We start from the raw sequence: 19,590 nt of genomic DNA on the forward strand, positions 1-19,590 counted from the left end.
ACACGGGACACACAATCAGGCCTGTTTTGAAGATGGCACAGGAGGGGAGGACAAAGCGGTTGTTAAAATCAGCAGTGTTGATTCTAGAGCGTTTGGACCAGTCTATAACATTTTATCCCCTTGCGATTTTTCCCCTCTGAAATGAAAGTATGTCAGATTGAACGCTTATTTAATGTGTTGCCATTGTAAGACATCTGGATGTGTTAATGGCCCAGGAGCAGGCAGGAGGCAGTTTATAGAGTTGCAGTTGGGGGATGAGCGGCTGGTCTGATCTGGGGTGAGCTCGTACCGTCATGCATACGCATCGCTACATTAAAAGGATTGATGTTTTTACGCAATCACATTATCACCATGTACACACCTTATTTATTAGACTTTTAGTGTTAATTATTCTGCATATAAAAGAAAGAAAAAAAAACCTGACATTGTAACTGAAAAAAAATTCTCCTTGGTCATGACAAAGACAAATATTACGATTGTATTGTGATTGTATAAATCTTTCCCTAAATGTTTTGAGTCACAACTGTGTGTTGTTCGCCACGGAAAATAGCTGTGCACACACACACACACACTGATATATCACTGTGTGCCCTACATCTGCCTTCTATCTTAAGATAGAGAGACAAACCATGTGAGGACCAACTGTGATGCGGATTGTTGGTCCTCCAATTGCATGTTTAAGATGGTGGCCATGTGTTTGGGTTACTTTCAAGTATGCGTGTGCGTGTGTGTGTACAGTCTTGCGGCAGAAAATCTCCCAGTAGTTGTTTTACGGATACCCAGCCGTAAATCTTTGCACACACTTGCTGGCAAGTTGAGTGTTAGAAAGATTTATTGGTAATATAAAAGCAACGTGCATCAAATGCATAGCTAGCTTATCGCTAAAGTTTAGTAGAATATGTGCTCTTTTTACCACATTGGATGGATTTATTGTCTGTAATAGCTGTCTTGGCTTTTCCAGTTATGCAATGTACTTGTGTCCCCTCAGTATTGAACAGCATCTGGCGGAGCTGCAGGCCAAAATGGGAGACTCGTGTAGCGCCGAACGTCCGCCCAGCCCGACCGAATGCCTGCAGTGGTTCGATGTCAAAACGCTCAGCAATGTCAGCACGGGACATCGGGAACTCATGGACTTCTTCACTTGCTTGGTGATCATAACACTGGCCAAGTTTAGAGCATGTCCATGTTGTGCTTTTAGGACAACCCATTTATCGTTTGTCTTTTAAAGCAAGACTACCTGAGGTCAAAAGAGGAAGGAAGAGAAGACGCCACGCTGCAACTCTTACTCAACCTCTCATCCCAGAGGGGTGTCTGTTTCCCTTGCATCCCATCTTCATCCTTGTCCTTCTCTCATCAACTCCTTGCCCCTCCCTTTCCCTCGATACATACAATCAAAGATGACTCGCCGTCCGAGGTAATACATTTTCTTGCCACCATGAGTTGCTTTGTAAATTGATTTGCTTTGCTCGGCTAAGATCCAAGTAGCGTGGGAAGATGTCCGTCTTCAGCTCCGCTGCTATCTGTTGGAGCGGCTGTCTACGGAAAGCGCAGCGACTCGCCGAGTACCTTCCTTGTCCATCGCGCAACGAGTCCATCGCCTGGAGCAGTTGTGCTTTTTGTACCCCGAGTGTGAAGTTCTCACTCATTACCAGGTAAACGGCTATTTCTGACCTTTGCTTTGGAATCCTTATCACGTGATTATTTGCCCGCCAGGAGTCTTTAAATCATAGTAAAATTAAAATAAACTTGGTGGAAATGTATCTCGAGCAGCGCACTGTATTTTGTTTTGTCTTGATCCATCCAGGGACTAAGAGGCCAAGCCATGCTGGCTCTTCTCCACTCCGCCATGTCCTCCAGTCCAGCCGGTGTAACCGGCTTTGACCGAGTGACCGCGGCCTTCCGCTCGGTGGTCCCGGCCCTCACGCAGGCCCTCACCGAAGACCTCCGCGTCCTTCCGAGAATCGTGGAGCCGCACGCCATCTTGGGCTTCCTAAATGCATCCTATCTCCGGCCCGTGGCGAGTGAATTGTCCTCCCTGCTTGAGAGAGAGTGTGATACAGCGTTGAGGGACAACACAATGCTCGGCAGCAAGATCAAAAGATACTCGTCCAAGTCTCGAGCAACGGTTGGTAAGTCCTGTCTCTTTTAACACCGGTTGATCAATGAATTTGTTTCTATCTGCATTGTTTGCTTCCTGTTTTGAGATCTTTATTTAAATGGGCTGCTGCACATGTTTTACCGCCATTGTTAAGCTTTCAAAATGTATTTTCTTCATCTTCACTTTTCCATTACATTCCAGCTTTCGTGTGTGAGCCAAGAACCTTGAAGGTGATTGTCAGTAACTATTCCTATTGTAATTGCTTTCCTCCTCCCTATTTGACTCAGTCTGCTCTCTTCGCCAAGAAAGAGTGGTGCAGCACCTCTCGGGTCAAGGCTCCGGGAGTACACAAATGAGAAATTAACCCCAAACCTTTCCGAGTAGTGTTACAGGACAGAAAGAGCGGGAACAAAGAGTTGCTGCGATGGTTCTCGTCACCGATTTCTGTGCGGGAGAAAAATCAGACTGTCACTGTGACATTGACACTGATGTCGTAGCCCGAGACGAAAGAAAAGTGTACTTTTAATACTTAATCCCCCCCCTGCATATTCCTTTTGTTTGTTTCATATTGACTTATTTAGGACTTGCTGACGCTACGGCTACGCCACGAAAAAAAACAAAAAACCGTGAGCCATTGTTTACTTTCTCAAAAATTGTGCACATGTCAGTTTCCCTGCGGAACAGCGCGAAAAGCGTCTTTACATCTGCCATTCTTGGATAAACACGCCGGCAGCCTCGCCTCGCCTTTTCCCTCTCTCTTTGGTTCTCGCCTTCTCCTCTGCTTAAACGTGAGATGAGTGGAGGCAGCCGAGATAATTGGCCATGCGTCAGTCGGCCCGTTTGATCACGTAACGTAGCCTCGGCTACACACCTACGTGCCGCTCAACAAACCGTCAAATGTAGCACCGGAGGCAGAACACGGCTCCAAAGGGAACGAGAGACCTGTGTTGTGCAGTTTTGCTTGTGCTCAGTTGAGGTGTTTGTCTGCGACATAGCTTTGAGGGCTACAGCTGGGATTACATTTTGTGTAATCACCCCCCCTCCCAAAAAAAAAACAAAATCCTGATAACCCCCCCCATGATCACCACCCAAACGCCCGTGGCTCTTATTGAGCCCCAGTTTAGAACAGCAATGCGTAATCTGCTTTCACACTTTACTGTTTATACTTTACTGTATGCTACGCCCATAATTGTCAAGACAATTACGGCGAAGGTAACACAAAATGATTCTATTTTCATCAGCATCCAGTGACTCTTTAGATCTCATTGTCCTCCCCCTGCTGCGTTATTGTCGGTTCCTGCCGGGGAGGCAGGCGGTAGGTATATTTTGATAAGAGCCATGCCTGGGAGACTCTTGCGCTTCCCGAGGGAGCGGCGTTGTCTGTAGCATCAGCCACTGTCAAACCACCCAAGCATTTAATAGCATTCAACAGCAAGATCTGCCATCTCTTTTTAACCCGACTGCCTCAAAGGCAGACGCCGACGTTGTACCGAGACAGATGTGAAGACGGGCTGCTCGGGCTTTAAGTTTTACTTGCACACTTCCCCGAGTCTGCCTATGCCCTTTCATGAGTAGAAAAATGAAAATCGTCCATATTCTGTGGTGATATTTATAATAAATATGTCCGGAGTTAGTCTATTTTGTCACAGGTGTGCATCTGAATCCGAAACTCTTTGTTTGTGTGTTAAATTTTCAGTTTTGTTGAAACAAAATGTGTGCAAGGTTAATATTTTACTGAATTTCTTAATCAGAGATGCAAAGAAAATGTTTTTTGCTCTGATTCTGAATCTACCCTATATTTTTCTCTAGCACATCAGGTTTAGAAAAATAAAGTAAAATAAAATAATAATAATAATAATACACTGTAATTTGTCATTGGACTTTGGAAATGTACATTTTTTTTGACCGGCTTTCTTTATTATATCAGTTTTAAAGAATGAAGTATAGAAAATAATTCTTAAAACTGGTATTCATACCGTAGATATAAGAATGAGGACTTAAATGACACTATACAAAATAAATCAAATGTGATCATAGATTTTCCTGTACAAAGGGATAAATAAAATGACTTTATTTGTCCATCCCAGAGAGCAGTGGCATCCTCAAAAGCTATTTATGGTGTCTCTGGACAAAATTTGATTATATACGTAGGTGGACAAGTATAAGTGCATGTAGGCATCCAGTCACCAAACGCAGCTTCTTGCTGTGTTGGCTTATTTAGAAAATTGCCCAATTGAAAACCATTTTATATCTTTAAAAAATATATACAGTCATTCAATTCCCAATTGGCATTCCACTATGCATGAACATCAAACATTTTCCGTGCAACTTCTCTTCATGCACACATCTCATTTATTCCTTAACAATGGTCCACTGGGGGAGAAGAGCAACTTTTAAAATTCGGTTCAAACGCTTTCCAACCCCATTTTGATAGCGCTGATTTGAATTCCACTTTCACTAATTTCCCTGTATGACGATGTTGGCAGCTCCCTATAGAAAAAAACCCAATCGAGTTTGAACCTGCATTCATCCCCAGCATATAGTCCCCCACCTGCCTTGCCCTTTGTCGCTCTTTGAACTCTTTCTCAGCAGCCTATTCAGCGGGGAAAGAGGTTGCGTCGTGACGTGAGGAAGCTCGGCGGAGTCGCTGCCTGGTGCTTGTGGGGATTGAGGCTACTTGGGAATGGCGTTTGTTAATATTTAATAAGAGCGGCTCCTCACTCGATCATATCTCTGCCTGAGTTTATACACACTGTCAGCCGGGGGGGAACGTGCAACCGCATCCTGCCATGTAATTATGGGCGAGGAAAAGGGTGGCGCTTGTGTTGACGGAGGGCAATTTCTATGCGCACCTGAGCATGTGTGTGCGCTTTATAGATGTTTGTCTATCCTGGTAGGCCGGTTCTGCAAAGTTGAGTGAAATCAAAGAAAATGATCTTTCTCAACCTGTATTATGTCTGCCATTTATTTTTTGCACTCCATGTGGTCACAATGGGCTTTTATGCATTACTTTTGAAAACCCTCAAGGATATGAGCACTTTCCTCGGTACCCTCTCTTGAGAGAGCAATGACACAAATGACTAGCTTATCAAGAGCGGCCCACACGTTGTGATAAAGAGTCTATCTGGTGCACAGAAGACTTGAAAATAATAATGCAAGCAAGGGCACAAAGCAACTACTTTTAAATAAAATGCTCCTCTAGCGAAAAAGTGCAAATCCTCTGCGCGCTGCTTGCTTAAGTCGAGGAGGAGTCATTGACGATCCCATCTCACCACAAAGAGAAACAAGGGCAGGGAAAAAAAGTCGATGCCATTCACAAATATTCCCCTGTCACGCTAAACCATTATAACAATCACCCCCCCCCCCCCCCCCCCACATGGCAACTTAATATAAATATCAAATATTGTCCCCTTCTTTGAAGGACAGGTAGCTCCCTGCTGCGGCCTCGGTGGCCAGAGCCCCAAGGACGGAGCACCAGGGCTTGGGATGCTGTGTTTATGTGTCAGCATCCTTATTTGGGAATCACAGTAGGACGCCTCCCATAATAAGGCTGTCTGAGAGAGCAGTGGGCCGAAACTGACAGAGAGGAGCGCGGCTGTCACAGGGCCTAGCGGGCCGCATCGTACTCAAACACCTCCGCTTGTAATATGATTGCGCAAGGTTGGCTACTCAGCAGGACCACCCACACAGGTGCCAAAGGCCAAACATGGATTTTGTAGCCACTTTTAGTCTTCCAATATGCCCCCAATATCCTAGCCATAACACGCATGTGCGCCGTTGTGGGAGTGAACACAACCAGCTTCAATTTGGAAGGTTGGACTTTATTTTAGTGTATCCATCAAATATACACCAAAACCTTGTGTTATCAATTTATTTACGTACCCTCTGCATCTGTAAAGGAATTAATGTCATACGTAATGCACCTTGACCTTTTATTGTGCATGATGGGATAAAATTCACTGGCCTTTTGAGGTTCTTCTGCCTCATTGAATTACACCGAGGCTAAACCTGCCCCAGAAATCACCTGTAAAGTGTTTGCGTCACACGCCCATTTGCCCAATGTGCTAGATATATAAAAGCTAGCGGGTAAGAGCGGGGCTTCACACCAAAGTCCCGGTGGTCCGATTTACACATCCAAAAGGCAGAATGGGAGAAAGCAGGAAAAAAAAATGGGGAAGCGATAGTGAGACGCTATAGCTGGAGAGAAATTAAATCAGTGGCCAAATTATTGCAGGATTGCCCATTCCCCAAAGACTTGGGTATCATTTGGTTGAAAGTGTCTCATAATTGGTTTTCGGCCATGTCAGACACTCGCAATTCCCTTACTAATGGCTGTGTTAGGAACAACTGGGCCTCCTGGGTCAGAGCAGGACAGAAAATAAGCAGACGGCAAAAAGCAGAGCCGCCTCCTTTCTCCCCCTCGGATAAATGGGAGCGAAAAGAGGGATGCGGGGATAGAGAGCGACGCCAAGAAGGAGAGTGTGTTGTGAGCTAAGAGGAAATGAAGTGGCAATAAGTGCAGCCAAAGGGGAAATGCTCTTCATCGTGAGTTTAATACATCAGTCTGGGGATTTGGCAGCCCGCCACACAGCAATTGTTTACCTTTTTGCTCACTGGTTGCATCTGCTCTGTTTTGTAAACGGCATTAAACTATTCGCCCGTAAACACCGGAATCAATAACAACTGCGAAGGGAATTCCCTTTTTCCCTGCTTCTCTCCTTCCCTCTCTTTCCGTCTTTCCACCACCTGCCCCACACTCTCTCTCTCTCCATTCCGTCTGTGCTCGCTGCCAGTCAAGAGCAGTTTGTGTGTTTGTATGATAGTGTGTGTGTGTGTGGGCCCGTGGTGCATGCTATGGAGCTAGCAACGGAACCCACAGGAGAGGCAGACGGGAGGAAGACTGATGGCTCGCCAAAAATACCTGCTCTGTTTGTTTGTTTGTTCTGTTTGCGTTACATCGTTGTCATTGTTAAAAGCTACAAACCGAGACCGGACGCGCACAAACGCACACACGCTCTCACCTCAGCTCATACTGACTATTTGACGTCAGCTTCTGTTGTGATATATCGGATAATATGAGCTAACATTGATTTTTGTCTGGAAGGACATCATCACATGGTACGGATGATCTGTTTTATTTCAAGATATAATTTTTTTTTGCCGGCTTTCAGCACCGGCCGTCCCTCATTGATTGTTGCCGCCCTGACCTTTGGCTGAACCCTTCAACCCGCTCGTGCCCCGAGTCATTCGGCGACTCGCCGTGTCGTATGACACACCTGGGTGCTTTTAAGCACACCCTCTCCATCAAGCTGCTTTGAGAGCTTCCATTTGCCCTCACTGTTGTGACAAAGGTATAATGAGCTTTAGATGGCGGTGTACTAGACGGCTATGGCTGTAGGGCTATTTGGCTGGCAAGACAACAATAAATACTGATACAGCTGGAGGAGAGGAGGGAGGGGAAAGGGGCCCTGTTAAACATCAAGGTCATGGCCAAGTGGAGTATTATGTGAGGATGCTAAATGGACTCCAATGCTGGCAACCAAAACGATGCCCTAGAAAAGGTGATGACCAGCATAAGGATGAAGTGGTGGTTGAAAAAGACGCCACGCTCTGATTAGCGGTCGGGCTCGGGAAGTCATTTCGGAGAATCCGACCGCTCGATCCGCAACGTGTCCCCGCCTCATCCATTTTGGAGTGTTTACACCGAAACTCCGAGGTGTCGCGTCGGTGTCTTCGCAAATAGACACGGTCGGTGTTGCGTGCATGATTGCGCCCCGTGAGTGTCAGCCGGGTCACGCGGCATTGTCCCACCGGACCCCATTACGGAAGAGTTGCCGAGCGGCGGTCTCATGCAGTCTAATTGCACGTACACACCATTGCGACCGCGCACCAAATAATCATTCCGGTGTTCACGCGCCATTTCGTACATGCCTGCACACACACGTGCACATAAATAGATATGTACGCTAACAATTTGCAGAAACGGCAACAAACTCGAGGTCAGGTTATATTCCATGGCGGCCACAGTCTGGTTCCGGTATGGCAATTATAATCCAAGAGTGACATGTGCAAATGTGTGCCAAAGTGTCCTCTCTAAATTAAGTTATTCAAAATGACCAGCTTTACACAGTGTGCCCACAAACCCTCACAAACATAATCTCATAATCACCCAGACATGGAGAGCGGGTCAAACCTCAAACGTGATTAAGAGACCATTCCCTGGGGACACTGTGTTGTCAGATTTTGTTTAACAATATGGCAAAATTACATTAAAATCCAGGGGCTATGATGTCACAAATATCGCCCCCCCTCCCTTCCTCTCAATCATCACAGCATGTTTGCGAGTCAAGGCTAACGCTGAGCTCCTCCAGTCCCAGATGCCTTTGCAATGGAGCTCATTTAGGCAAACACAAAGTATTTGTGCATGTGTCGGGAGTATGGCAACACATTTCCCCGCCACCCATTCTCCCCGCTTAATGCGGAACATCCCCCGGGTGATGTGTTTGGCAGCCTCCGAAATGGGAAATCCATATTTGCCAAAAGGGGTCATTTTCGGGTTAGGGAGAAAAAAAGTTTTGTACCAAGAGAGATGGATGCGCACGTGTGACTTGTAGGGGGTGCCGAGTTTTGCATATTCTCACTGTCTCTTTGTTTATGCGGTGCATTGGGAAAACATGAATGGGTCGATATTTATAAGAGGTGTCGTGCTAGGCGAGGCTGCGGGTTGTGGGTGTTTTCTGATGAGCGCATGTCAGAAACCTACTTTCATGAACTTGTTTATTCTTGACTGAACTGTAAACTTTAGCGCGGCTCTCAACTTCTCCGTATCTGTGTCACTCACATTTCATTCTCTCCACAGCGCCGATGGAAGTTCCGGTGAAAAGTCGGAGTTTCAGTTTGACCGCCCACCAGTTGAAGGCCTTAACCCGGCTGGCCTGCTCACTGCTGGCCTATGAGAGCAACGTCAAAGAGATGGTCAACAACGTGATTTTCGTTAATTGCACTGGGGAGGCTCCCAGTGTCAAAGGTAACGTTGCATATCGTTTATGATAAGAGGGAAAGTCTGCATATTGATAAAGGAAATGTGGTGAACTGGTTCAATGTCAGCCACTGATCACAAGTGTAGAAATGCCGCCATTTTATAAAAACATTTCTGTTGCACGCAGCCATGATGATAAAGACCCCCACCTCCCCCCATTTTCAGACTAAAACGGTTCCCCGCTCCCCTCTGCTAGCAGTTTTGGCTCGTTAGTGGTCCTCAAAACAATTGAAATTTAATTTAAAGTGCCAGCACAATAGGACCATATCCACCTGCCAACGAAAAATGAAATAACTCAACCTTGGCACGTAATGTTTCGATTCTAATTATTGGCATTTAATGAGTTAATATTGATACCAACAATATATTTTCAATACAAAAGTTAATCCTACAATTTGAAAAAGAAGTCAGTCGTAAAAAAAAAAAAAAAAATTCCCCTCCAAATAATATCTTTCTCATTTGTCTGGCTCATTACAACTAGCACGAATGAACATTATCGGACCCCTACAGAATCGGAGTAGAACATTATCGACCACAATAAGACTCAGTTCTTTTTATTTATAGCCGTATAAGTGTAAAACGACTCTCCCAATTATTGACATTAAAGCTGGAGCAAGTTTATTCATCAGCCTTGGCAGAGGTCCGGGCTCTACCGAGTGCCATTCTAGCTGTCGAGAAAGAATTTACTTTAGCTTCAAGTTTCCCCTTTATTATCCTTTCTCAGTTGAACTCTCCGATCATAGAAATAACGGAGAGCTTTTTTGGTGCGTGTCGTAATTTCCATAAAGGTTACATTTATAAAAACAAGACTTGCAGAAAGGCTCAATTTACTGAGAGGTAAACAGCCTTTAAAGGCCAGTTATCCAAGTCATTAATTCCAGGCAATCAAATGGCTTAATTACCAGAAATTCATTAAACGGGCTTAAAGGTCAAAAAGTGATGTGCTGGCTGCTTCCTCCTTCTTCCGTTCCGTGCACTCGTGTTCGCTTAAATTGCCTCGCCTGGGGTCTCACTCTTTGCCTACTGATTAGGATACTCTGGCCTTGATGTGCATGCTTTTTAATTGCAACCCAACCCAGCATCTTGTACTCTTGTCTCACGTCACCCCCCCCCTTCCGCACATCCACATAATATCCCCTCCCGGAATTACCCCTTCCAGACTGCAGTTTATGCCATCTGGGTTGAATTGGTTTCTAAACCCTGAAAATTAGACTTGTAACGGCATCACCATTAGCCTTTACCACCTGTCCCCCCCCCCTCCCCATCTCCTCCTATTCACTGATACTCTCTGGTTACCACATCTTATTTTGACTAGTAGGTCAACAGCAGAGTATTTTGAAATGACAGAATTACAGTTGCTTTCATGTTCCACCATGGGAATAAGTCATAATGATCATGCAGATAGCACAGACTTCTTTAAATGGGTCATCCGATGATGGCATCATATGGACTCATTTTTATTCCATATAGGCATCTTGAAAAAGGCGAAAGAGGAGTCAGATATGACAGGATTAAGCAGGACATTCGCAACACCAACAATTCACACATCAGAGGTGAGCTACGTTCTCCTGAGAACCTAAAACGACTCATCACTAAAACCACTCGGAAGCGGGAAGATGACAGATTGATCTATTTTGCTCTTTTGAAGGTTCTGGAGTTTGATTGGAGGTCAGCCTTTAGCGGACTGGTCCCTCATATGGCTCACTGTGTCAAAGTGGTGCTGGATGATGTTTGTAGCAAGAGTCTTCAGCAGGAGGAAGCCCTTCATTCCTTGCCTCACTACTCAGTCCCGCTGGAACGTTTAAGTGGACGCAGGAGCATCCATGACAGCAACATAAATGTCTCTGATGACGACTACTCACCGAGAGACACTCCGAGCATGGTAGCTAAGGTATGCCAGAAAAATTGGAACAGCTCTCATTGTGCGTGTCAAAATTTGTCTGGGCAACTTCATTACATGTAGGTCAACGTTTTATAGATTCGAGATGTTCAGGACAAAGGTTTTACATGCATGCATTTGCATTCCAAAACACAGACGGTCGGGCGGGCAGCTGAGACCGACCGGTCTGGTTGCGATGGTATACTGGTTCATAAATAATGAGTTTATAATTAATAAACATTTCAAGGCTCAAACCATGTAAATCACCTTCAGTTTTGGAATTATTATAACATTCACTGTATTTTTGACAAAGATGCAAAAAGGACTCCCCCCAAAAAATAATCTCACTTTTCTTTGCAGAGTTTGGGCCTCTTTAGAACAAATTCATAATCTGTCTTGTCTTGACTTCTTTTCTTTGTGGCTCCTTGGAATTTGCCTGCTAATAGCAAAAGGAAGCACATTAGGTAATATTTAATTCCCTGCAATAAAAGAGAGTATTGCGTAATAGCTAAAAAAAAGGAAGATATGTCTTCATTTGGCAAATAGTTGGCTCCGCAGGACTGCAACATTCAAAATAATGATAGTAGAATTGTTTCATTCTAATCCTGCCGGTAAAAGCAGCATTGTATCAAGTGTATTAACTTTGTTTCAAACATTTCCTTTTTCCTCAGAGAATGGCGTGATTTCTTTTATTGAGGATCCCTTGATCCATTTCAATAATATATCGTAAACCTGAATGAAAAAAGACCCGACTAATCCGTTCTACCTCATTTGTTTGCATGCACTTAATTGTTTTTGTAACGCCAGGCTGAAAAGTAGATGGTCACGTTCTTTCATTTGTGAGTTTGATCTTCAACTCAAGCGTCCTTGCAGCGAGTGCAATTGTGTGACTCGCATAATTGTAAAAGTGCTTTTAAGTACACCCGAAGATAGCAATCTCCTCAAAATGCAGCTTTTTATTTTTTTTTGCTCCCCCAAATGTTTGTGGTTTAAGTGTCATTGCCTTCACTTTCCCTTCAGTTTTGTATTCCAGTGGTGGACGAGCTGGATGCCTTGCTACCGCTAGCAACCGCCTGCAAGGACAGCTCACTCCTTGAGGTTCCTTCAAGCTTCGTGGAGGCATGCAGCCGGGCAGCGTTAGCCGTGCTGGAACGTTTAGAGCAGAGAGCCCTGGAAGTCCCGTCCTCTCTCCCACTCAAGAACCTGCCTGCTCTGCTGGCCACTTGCATTTACGTACTCCATCGATTGGAACGCTACCACGCGCGGCTGAAGGACTCAACTTCTACTTTAGCCAAAGTGTAAGTCGGCGTGCATCTACTGCGGGGTTTGAAAGAAAATGAGTGACAAGTGGTAATGACGGCCATATTGCGTCTACATCTGGTGACTTTTTATGCCTCATAATAGCCCCTTAACCTCCGCCCTCCATATATCCCCTCCAAAGGCATCATGCTTGCCCTCCACGCTCTTGTTTTTCCACCTCTGGCCCCATACACCCCTCCTCCGACACTTGGCCTGTTCCCCTTCTGGGTCGTAAAATACTTTTCCTCTCCTCACCAGTCGTTCCCTTTTTCCAAGCTTCCTGCACCCCCCCCCCCCCCCCCCCCCCCCCCCCGCCGTTAAACTCTCACCTCTTTCTGGAAAGTATCAAGGCAGGCAGATTTAAAGGAGACAATATGTCAGAGTGAACTTTAACAATAAATCCCGTTTTTCACGATTGTTCAAGTGCCGCAGTTTACACGAGTGTTTTTGTCGTCTATTCCTTTCTACCCCAGCCACTTGAGTTTGCTGCCTGTCCAGAAGTACCAGCAAAGCGTTGAGGCCTTGAAGGACCAACTGAGCAGCTATTGTATCCAAGTTTGTTCCACCTGTGTGCTTCAGGATGCCGAGAGCCACCACTGGGCTGACCCCAAACCATTTTATGAGGTAAACTCAACACAGGAAAAATACACGATGCAAAAATGGTCATTAAAGAAACTGTCATTGAATAAATGTTTGAAGATGAAAGTAAAGTGTGCAAAAGAAATAGAGTCAACAATTCTTAAAAAAGTACGTTCAAATACATTTGTGAGGAGTATACAAATTATTTATTATTTATTTATTGTTTGGCCTCATTCAGAATCTGGCAAGTTTCAATTTAAAGGATGCCGCAAAAAAAAAAAGCGAAATAAAATTGCAAAATGTTTCAAGCTGAATTTATATTTACTCGTCTTACATTAAAACAGAAAAAATTGAATTTTCTTTTTTTTTTCCGTAACTTTATGTTCCACTCTTTCTTTTATTCATATCAATGTTAAAAGTAAAGTCGTCTGTACGTTGCCGTGCTACTCGTAGGATTTCCGGAACCCTCTGGAGCTTTCCCGCGTCTTCTTTTCATTTTCCCCGTTCATTCCCGGCTCCCCTTTCTGAGCGAACCTCCTACTATGAACTTCCTGAGAACATCTGTGGCTTCCATGCTACCCCAGGGGCTCCGGGGGCTCAGCTGTCTGAAGTCTGCAGTCTACAGTGGGACTGTCTGGAAAGTAGCAAAAGGGCCCCTGTGACTTGGCCTCCTACCTTCATGCCCTCAAACCAATGGAGAGCTGGCTGGCCTCTTTGCTTCTATACGCTGCTTTTGCCTCTTTGTTCCCGCCCGCCTCCCCGGCCGGGTCAACGGTGTCGGGCAGACCTGCTGTGCGCAGGTGTGCGCTTTTGTTCAAGCACGCCTGCGCCTATTTGTGCAGATGAGGCCATGTGTGTGTGCGAAGATGGATGCATCAAATTTCTCTCTCCGTGCCTTGGCTCTTTCTCCAACTCCCACACTTTTTCTTGTCCTAGAGAAAGTTATCGACATGTGGATGAATGATCGGCGAGAAAATATTTCATGTGATATATTAACAGCATGTGTACAGAAAAATACCGGGGGGGTTAAGTGGAGCCAGAATGCAAAACTTCTACATCTACACTCACATATGCTTTTGGATCCTGGCGTCTGGATTTGTTCTCTCAAGTCCACAGGCATAGGATGGCCGCTTAATCCCGGACGTTGAGTTCGGTCACGCTCCCATCAAACGCAGATCCCTAAATGACTCGCTCCTGGGAGGAAAAAGAGAGAGACGACGTAAAATATGAGATCGATGAAGTGAAGTGGGAAGAAAACGAGCAAGGTACTAACGTGAAGAAGTGGAGCGCTTTTGACACTTTGTCAGTATGGTGATACAATGGCTGATTGTTGGACCATAAAGATGAGGAGTTTCTTCTTTGGCCTTGCTCTCAGAGAAGGCCCCCCCCCTCCCAACACATGAGTGTAATGTGTTCTCCAGTTCTGGACTAAAGCCCCAATGGGACAAGAAACCAGGTGGCCCGACCACTGAGACGTTCACCTTTCTCCTGCTTCCTCTCACTCTTACTTCACCTTTTTGTTTTTTTTGTGTGTCACTCACTGTCCGTGAACATTTTGACAAAATAGCTTCATCTCGTAACCTCCTTTTACCTCCCACAGGGTGAACGCTGTTCCTTCTCAGTGCAGATGTGGTTCTACTTCCTGTGTGGTCTCCGTAGTGATCTGTGGGCCGTCCTCCCGCCACAGTTAGCCAAAGAGTTGCTGGGACAGGTTCTGTCGGAAACACTACAGGTGCTGGTGAAGAGATACGCCAGGGCCCGACCTTCGTATAAGAGACACCTGCAGATAAGGTACTTCCAGACAGAATGATATATCTGGACCGTCCTTTACACATTCTTTTCCTCGTGTACAAGATGTGACATCACAGCAGTGCTCCTGTTCGTGGAGCATCTATTGTGGAGCGTGTGCGAAAGTCCCGAGTCCTTGCTTCGCCGCGACCCGTCATCGGCGGTCACCATAATAGCGGGTGGATCCGACTGGCCCTACCAGATCCATAGCTTGTGCGAACAGCTCCTGACGGTCCTCGTCATCGGCACGGCGCCGCTAACGTTGTTGTACAGGTTTGTGCGTCGCTAAACGTTAGCTGTCGAAACGATGTTGTTCACAGTTAATGTTCGAACTCTGTCTTTTCCAGAACATTTATGGATAACGATGAGTCGCAGCAGTTAGACAAGCCTGTGGTCCATTGGCTAAATGCTCTGGAACCAAACATCTACACGGAACAAGTCATACAGTATGTATTGAATGCAACGCCGTAATCAATCGTAATCCAACAAGAACAATTCACAAGCCCGTTTCTTGTACGTGTACATGTGATCATACCTACACGTGTGTCTGGTTACTTGTGTGACCTCCAAGGTGCAGTCAATCACTCACCCTTGACTCCCCCCCCCCTCCTCCCCTGTAATCTCCCTCACAGCCAGAGGTGATGTCACTGCTCGCTGATGGCGCACAAATCAAACGAACCCCCGCACTTGTGCTCCAATGTACTGGCGAGCGGGAATTAGTTTACTTTTATGACCTCTTTATTTTTTTTGCTCCCACCTCTTTGCTTTGCATGCAACGGCGCCAGTGGGGCCTGGTGGTGGCTTGAAGCCAGTCCTCCAACATACTGGATCGGGACTTGGAGGCCAAATATTACCTTAGCCCATAAAATGAAATAAAGAAAAACACTGTAATGATTATTAAATGAAACGATAATAAAATCACAAAGCACATGAACAAACCATCAGACCGACATGCTTTAAACAAAGTGCAGTCGTGAAAGTTTAATTCTTTTGTTGACCACACTCGAAACTCAAAACACAAATTATTTCCAGCCTCATCAAAACAACCTAACAAAAAGTTTAGTTAAATAGCACTCTAAAATACTGTTCTTTAAAAAAAAAAAAAGCTTCACAATAATATGATTAAATACAAAATATGAAACATTTTTGTATTAGGATTAATTCGTTGCGATGCCTCTCAGAAATGTGCGACCCGGCCACTGGGGGGGCAGTACGATAGGGTCATGCAGACACAAGTAAAAAGAACTTCACAAATACTTGAAGTGACTCAACACTTTCAGTAATCCAAGGTGTTTTTTCATCAAGGATAAAAAAAAATATTGATATGGTGTCTGTCTACTTGTTTTGCTGCACAGCTTGTGTTCCAATGTCTTGCTAACTTTAGCAACATCTCCTGTCCATCTGTCCGTCTCTCTCATTCACTCTAAGCGTGTGCGTGTGCATGTGCGTGAGGTTCCACAATCCGACTCGATTTATCAGTGCTGTTAAAAGAGGATTTCTTCTGGATTTGCGGCCGCACTGACATCATAAATTGCTCTGTCAGATGGAGGCATAGTTTGCCTCCGTCAAGCAGCGGGGTGCACCGCGCCGTAGCTTTCCCCCTCTCAAATAGAATGCTTAATTTCTGTGTAGACGTCCCCCGTGAAGCCTCCCCGCCTCCTTGCGCCTCAGACAAACTCCGTCCATGCCTTCCATTAGGTTTTATTGAGATGTATAAAGTAGCATGCCGGCGCGCGCACATTCACACACGTCGGCGTGTCCTCGCACTAGCACGCATACACACTGAGTGGTGTACACACACACGCATGCACGTTTGCACACGCCGAGGATACGGCTCATTACCCACAGCTGGCTGCAGCCTCTTGGTTATACAAAAGATGTAGGAGGGGGGTGTATATTCATGTATTTGGCTGTCTCCCAAATGTTAATTTGCTTTTAGCCGGCCACGATTAGAGCTAATTCCTTCCCGGTGCACATTGTGAATACAAGCGAGAGTGAAGACATTTGCTGAGTCGACAGAGGGACACTGAAGGATCTTAACCTTGTTGCGGGGATTTCAATCACAGCGGTACCTTGAAAGTTGAAAGCAATTGGGTTCAGAACTTTGGGTGTTTGGGTTCTGAAGCAACTTTTTCTCTGAGAAAATAATGGGAATTTATCACGTATTATAAAATGAATAATGAATAGTGTTACTTTAAAATATCACGAAAGTAAAAAGTCCTCCAGTCAATTACTTAAGGTAGTAGAAAAAAAATCAAATAATTGAGTGACATATAAATTGGTCATTCAAGCACGTCTTCTATTGTAACTCGGAGGAATTTAATTTCACATACAATGGCCGCCTGGTCTATACGAAGCTATGAAACTCCATTCTTCCATTCAAGCACATATTTGATTTCTGTCTGTCTCATCCACCATATTGAAGCATATTCCCTCCTTTGTTGTCTCTTACCTGACACTGCAGAACTGTCAACTTGTTTTTCCATCCCTCCGCTCTCAGAGACGGCCTTGTGGGCCAGGAAGCCTCTGAATGTCAGCTCCGGCTGCTGACCTCTGACCCCGGAAGCAATCCCAGGTTGCTGCTGCGAATGCTACTTCACAGAGACTGTCACCTGCCCCGTACGCTCCTGCAAAACTCTTGTAAGTCATGTCCGTGTGACCTTTTACAGATATTGCTGTGCACACAAAACTTTTGAAACAATATGTTTTAAAATAAGATTTAAGATTCTTTCATCTCCCCCGCCTCCAAATTCATTTTTCTCAACAGAATATAAATCATTTGGTGCATGTTACCTAACTCCGTAACGAAGCTCTTAACTTTTACAGACATGAAACGATCTCCCTCTCATTTTATTAGGTCATCATTATCATCATCATCATCATCATCATCCTCACCTCGGTCATCAGCGCCACTAAATCAATAGAGTGCAGTAATAAACACTCAACAGACCCAAGCAGTGCACATATGCTGACCTTTAAAGATTTTGCATTCCTCCTCCTCTCCCTTTGTACCGGCAACAGTCTAACCTTTAAAGACTGTTGTGCGCTCGCACATTAATTCCCATTATCCTGACCTCATTAATAACAACTCTCGCCGCGCCGTTCTCCGGGCCGACCGGAGAGTTCTGGCTCCGAGGCGCTGGGATGCCTCGGCGCCGTATATCAACGCTAGAAGCGCTGACTCTTGCATGTTATCGCAGTGACGGCCTAATTAAGCGAGAAGCGGGAAGACGGCGCCTTGACTGAAAGCTTGCACTCTCGTAAGCATCTGCGGTAGCTTTGTGTGGGTATACAAATTGGAGACAAATGAGGAGAAAAATCAGCAGAAGGTGTCATCCAAGTGTTCGGTCAACACACCCTGTCAGCTTCTTCATTGTGTGCTCTCTTGACACTTGTATTTAGTTTGTTTCTTGAAAAGTCCAACTTATCTTTTTGTATGGGGACACAGGGGATCATGTTTGAGTAACTGGTTGTATTCATGCTATTCATTTTTTCCGTTACTGCAGTTTGCAATGAGCACTGCTTTTACCTGCTTCAAGACGGAATAGGAAACTCCCCGGTGACAAGTCGAATAAATAAAATAAAATAATTTAAAATCTAATTAAATTAAATAAATATAATAAAATGAAATAACTTTTTTATTTAAAAAATAATTGAAAGTGTAATTAAATCAAATAAATATAATACAATACAAATAAAACTTTCCCCCTAAAATGATCTGCTGTGCCATCATCAGAGAACCCGCTTTGTTCTCAATCCCGTTTCCACGGACCGTCACGGTCACAAGACTGATACCCGGAACGTTTTCTCCTTGAGGACCAATTACCAGACAGGCAGAGAACAAGATAGTGGCACAAACCACCTAATAGACTGATTATAGGTCGGCTCGGTTCAACACTTAAGAAGTGTGCTCGATGTATGATTGTGCAAGAGAGGGGAACAAGTGAGTGACATTGCAGAGAAGAAATCATTTCTCATTTGGATCTTCTGTGGTGATGTTAATGACCATGCATGGGACCAAAAGTGTTACATCTTCGTTCAAAATCATTTCAAATTCATCCAAAGTAAGCCACATTACAGCACACTTGTTCACCGTAACCATGGCAACATTGTTTGGTGTCAACCGCCACACACTCCAGCTCACCCTTGACCCTAATAAGGACCCGTGTGATAGAAACGAATGGCCGCCTATCATTTCAAATCAAAACTTCACCAGTATTCAACTAATTGCAACTTTTTTATGTGCGATCTCCCGAGGCTCCCGACGGCAGGGTTTCACACCCTATTCAAATAGCTGTCAACTCTGACAGACCGCTGGATATCTGCCACCTCTGGAGCAACGGGCCTCTGCTCAGCAACCCCTGTCAACTTAGCACACACACACACACACACACACACGATATCGGCAGCGCGTATAGACATGGACACACACCTCCGTCAGCCTCGTGCTTCGACAGCTAGCCCAGAAGGACACCCTGTCAAAACCTCTTTCCTTTCACTTCCCGTCTCCATGTGCTGTATATCCCACAGCCGCGGGGCTTTGAAATCTGCTTCTCTCTTTTTTTTTTTTTGTACCCTCACATCCATCGAACACAGATGTGAGTTTTCCTCTTCCCTTTCTAATCCACGATACCTTTTGTTCGTCCATTCTGTTAACACATGTCGGAGTGAGCCTTGACATTTTGCAATGTTTTTTATTTTCTCGTGGAAGGAAAACAAAATTGAAATGATCTAGATGATGTGTAGCATACACCCCCTGCTACAATGAGCTGTTTTTCTTCTGGATACTTTTCCTTTAAAAATATGAATTGAATAAAACAAAGCGTCGTTTTTATCATTGTCATTTTTAATAGTCGTCATCTATGCTATGTTTACATTGTGTTTGAACGACAAAATGTATTTAATATT

The 19,590-nt window shown here is 44.8% G+C and overlaps 1 protein-coding gene across 3 annotated transcripts in view; it reads left to right on the plus strand.

The window, feature by feature from the left end:
- kiaa0825 (KIAA0825 ortholog) overlaps nucleotides 1–19,590 on the plus strand; it is a 76,229-nt gene that overhangs the window by 6,104 nt on the left and 50,535 nt on the right. For all 3 annotated transcript variants that reach the window (XM_037257768.1, XM_037257770.1, XM_037257769.1), the window contains 13 exons: nucleotides 989–1,148; nucleotides 1,229–1,414; nucleotides 1,476–1,652; nucleotides 1,805–2,129; nucleotides 8,958–9,125; nucleotides 10,608–10,690; nucleotides 10,786–11,028; nucleotides 12,037–12,314; nucleotides 12,789–12,939; nucleotides 14,495–14,685; nucleotides 14,749–14,955; nucleotides 15,030–15,128; nucleotides 17,183–17,322. In XM_037257768.1, the coding sequence (XP_037113663.1) occupies nucleotides 989–1,148; nucleotides 1,229–1,414; nucleotides 1,476–1,652; nucleotides 1,805–2,129; nucleotides 8,958–9,125; nucleotides 10,608–10,690; nucleotides 10,786–11,028; nucleotides 12,037–12,314; nucleotides 12,789–12,939; nucleotides 14,495–14,685; nucleotides 14,749–14,955; nucleotides 15,030–15,128; nucleotides 17,183–17,322 (2,408 nt within the window). The remainder of the gene's footprint in view (nucleotides 1–988; nucleotides 1,149–1,228; nucleotides 1,415–1,475; nucleotides 1,653–1,804; nucleotides 2,130–8,957; nucleotides 9,126–10,607; nucleotides 10,691–10,785; nucleotides 11,029–12,036; nucleotides 12,315–12,788; nucleotides 12,940–14,494; nucleotides 14,686–14,748; nucleotides 14,956–15,029; nucleotides 15,129–17,182; nucleotides 17,323–19,590) is intronic.

This window comes from Syngnathus acus, chromosome 9 (genome assembly GCF_901709675.1).
Source record: "Syngnathus acus chromosome 9, fSynAcu1.2, whole genome shotgun sequence".
NCBI lineage: Eukaryota > Metazoa > Chordata > Actinopteri > Syngnathiformes > Syngnathidae > Syngnathus > Syngnathus acus.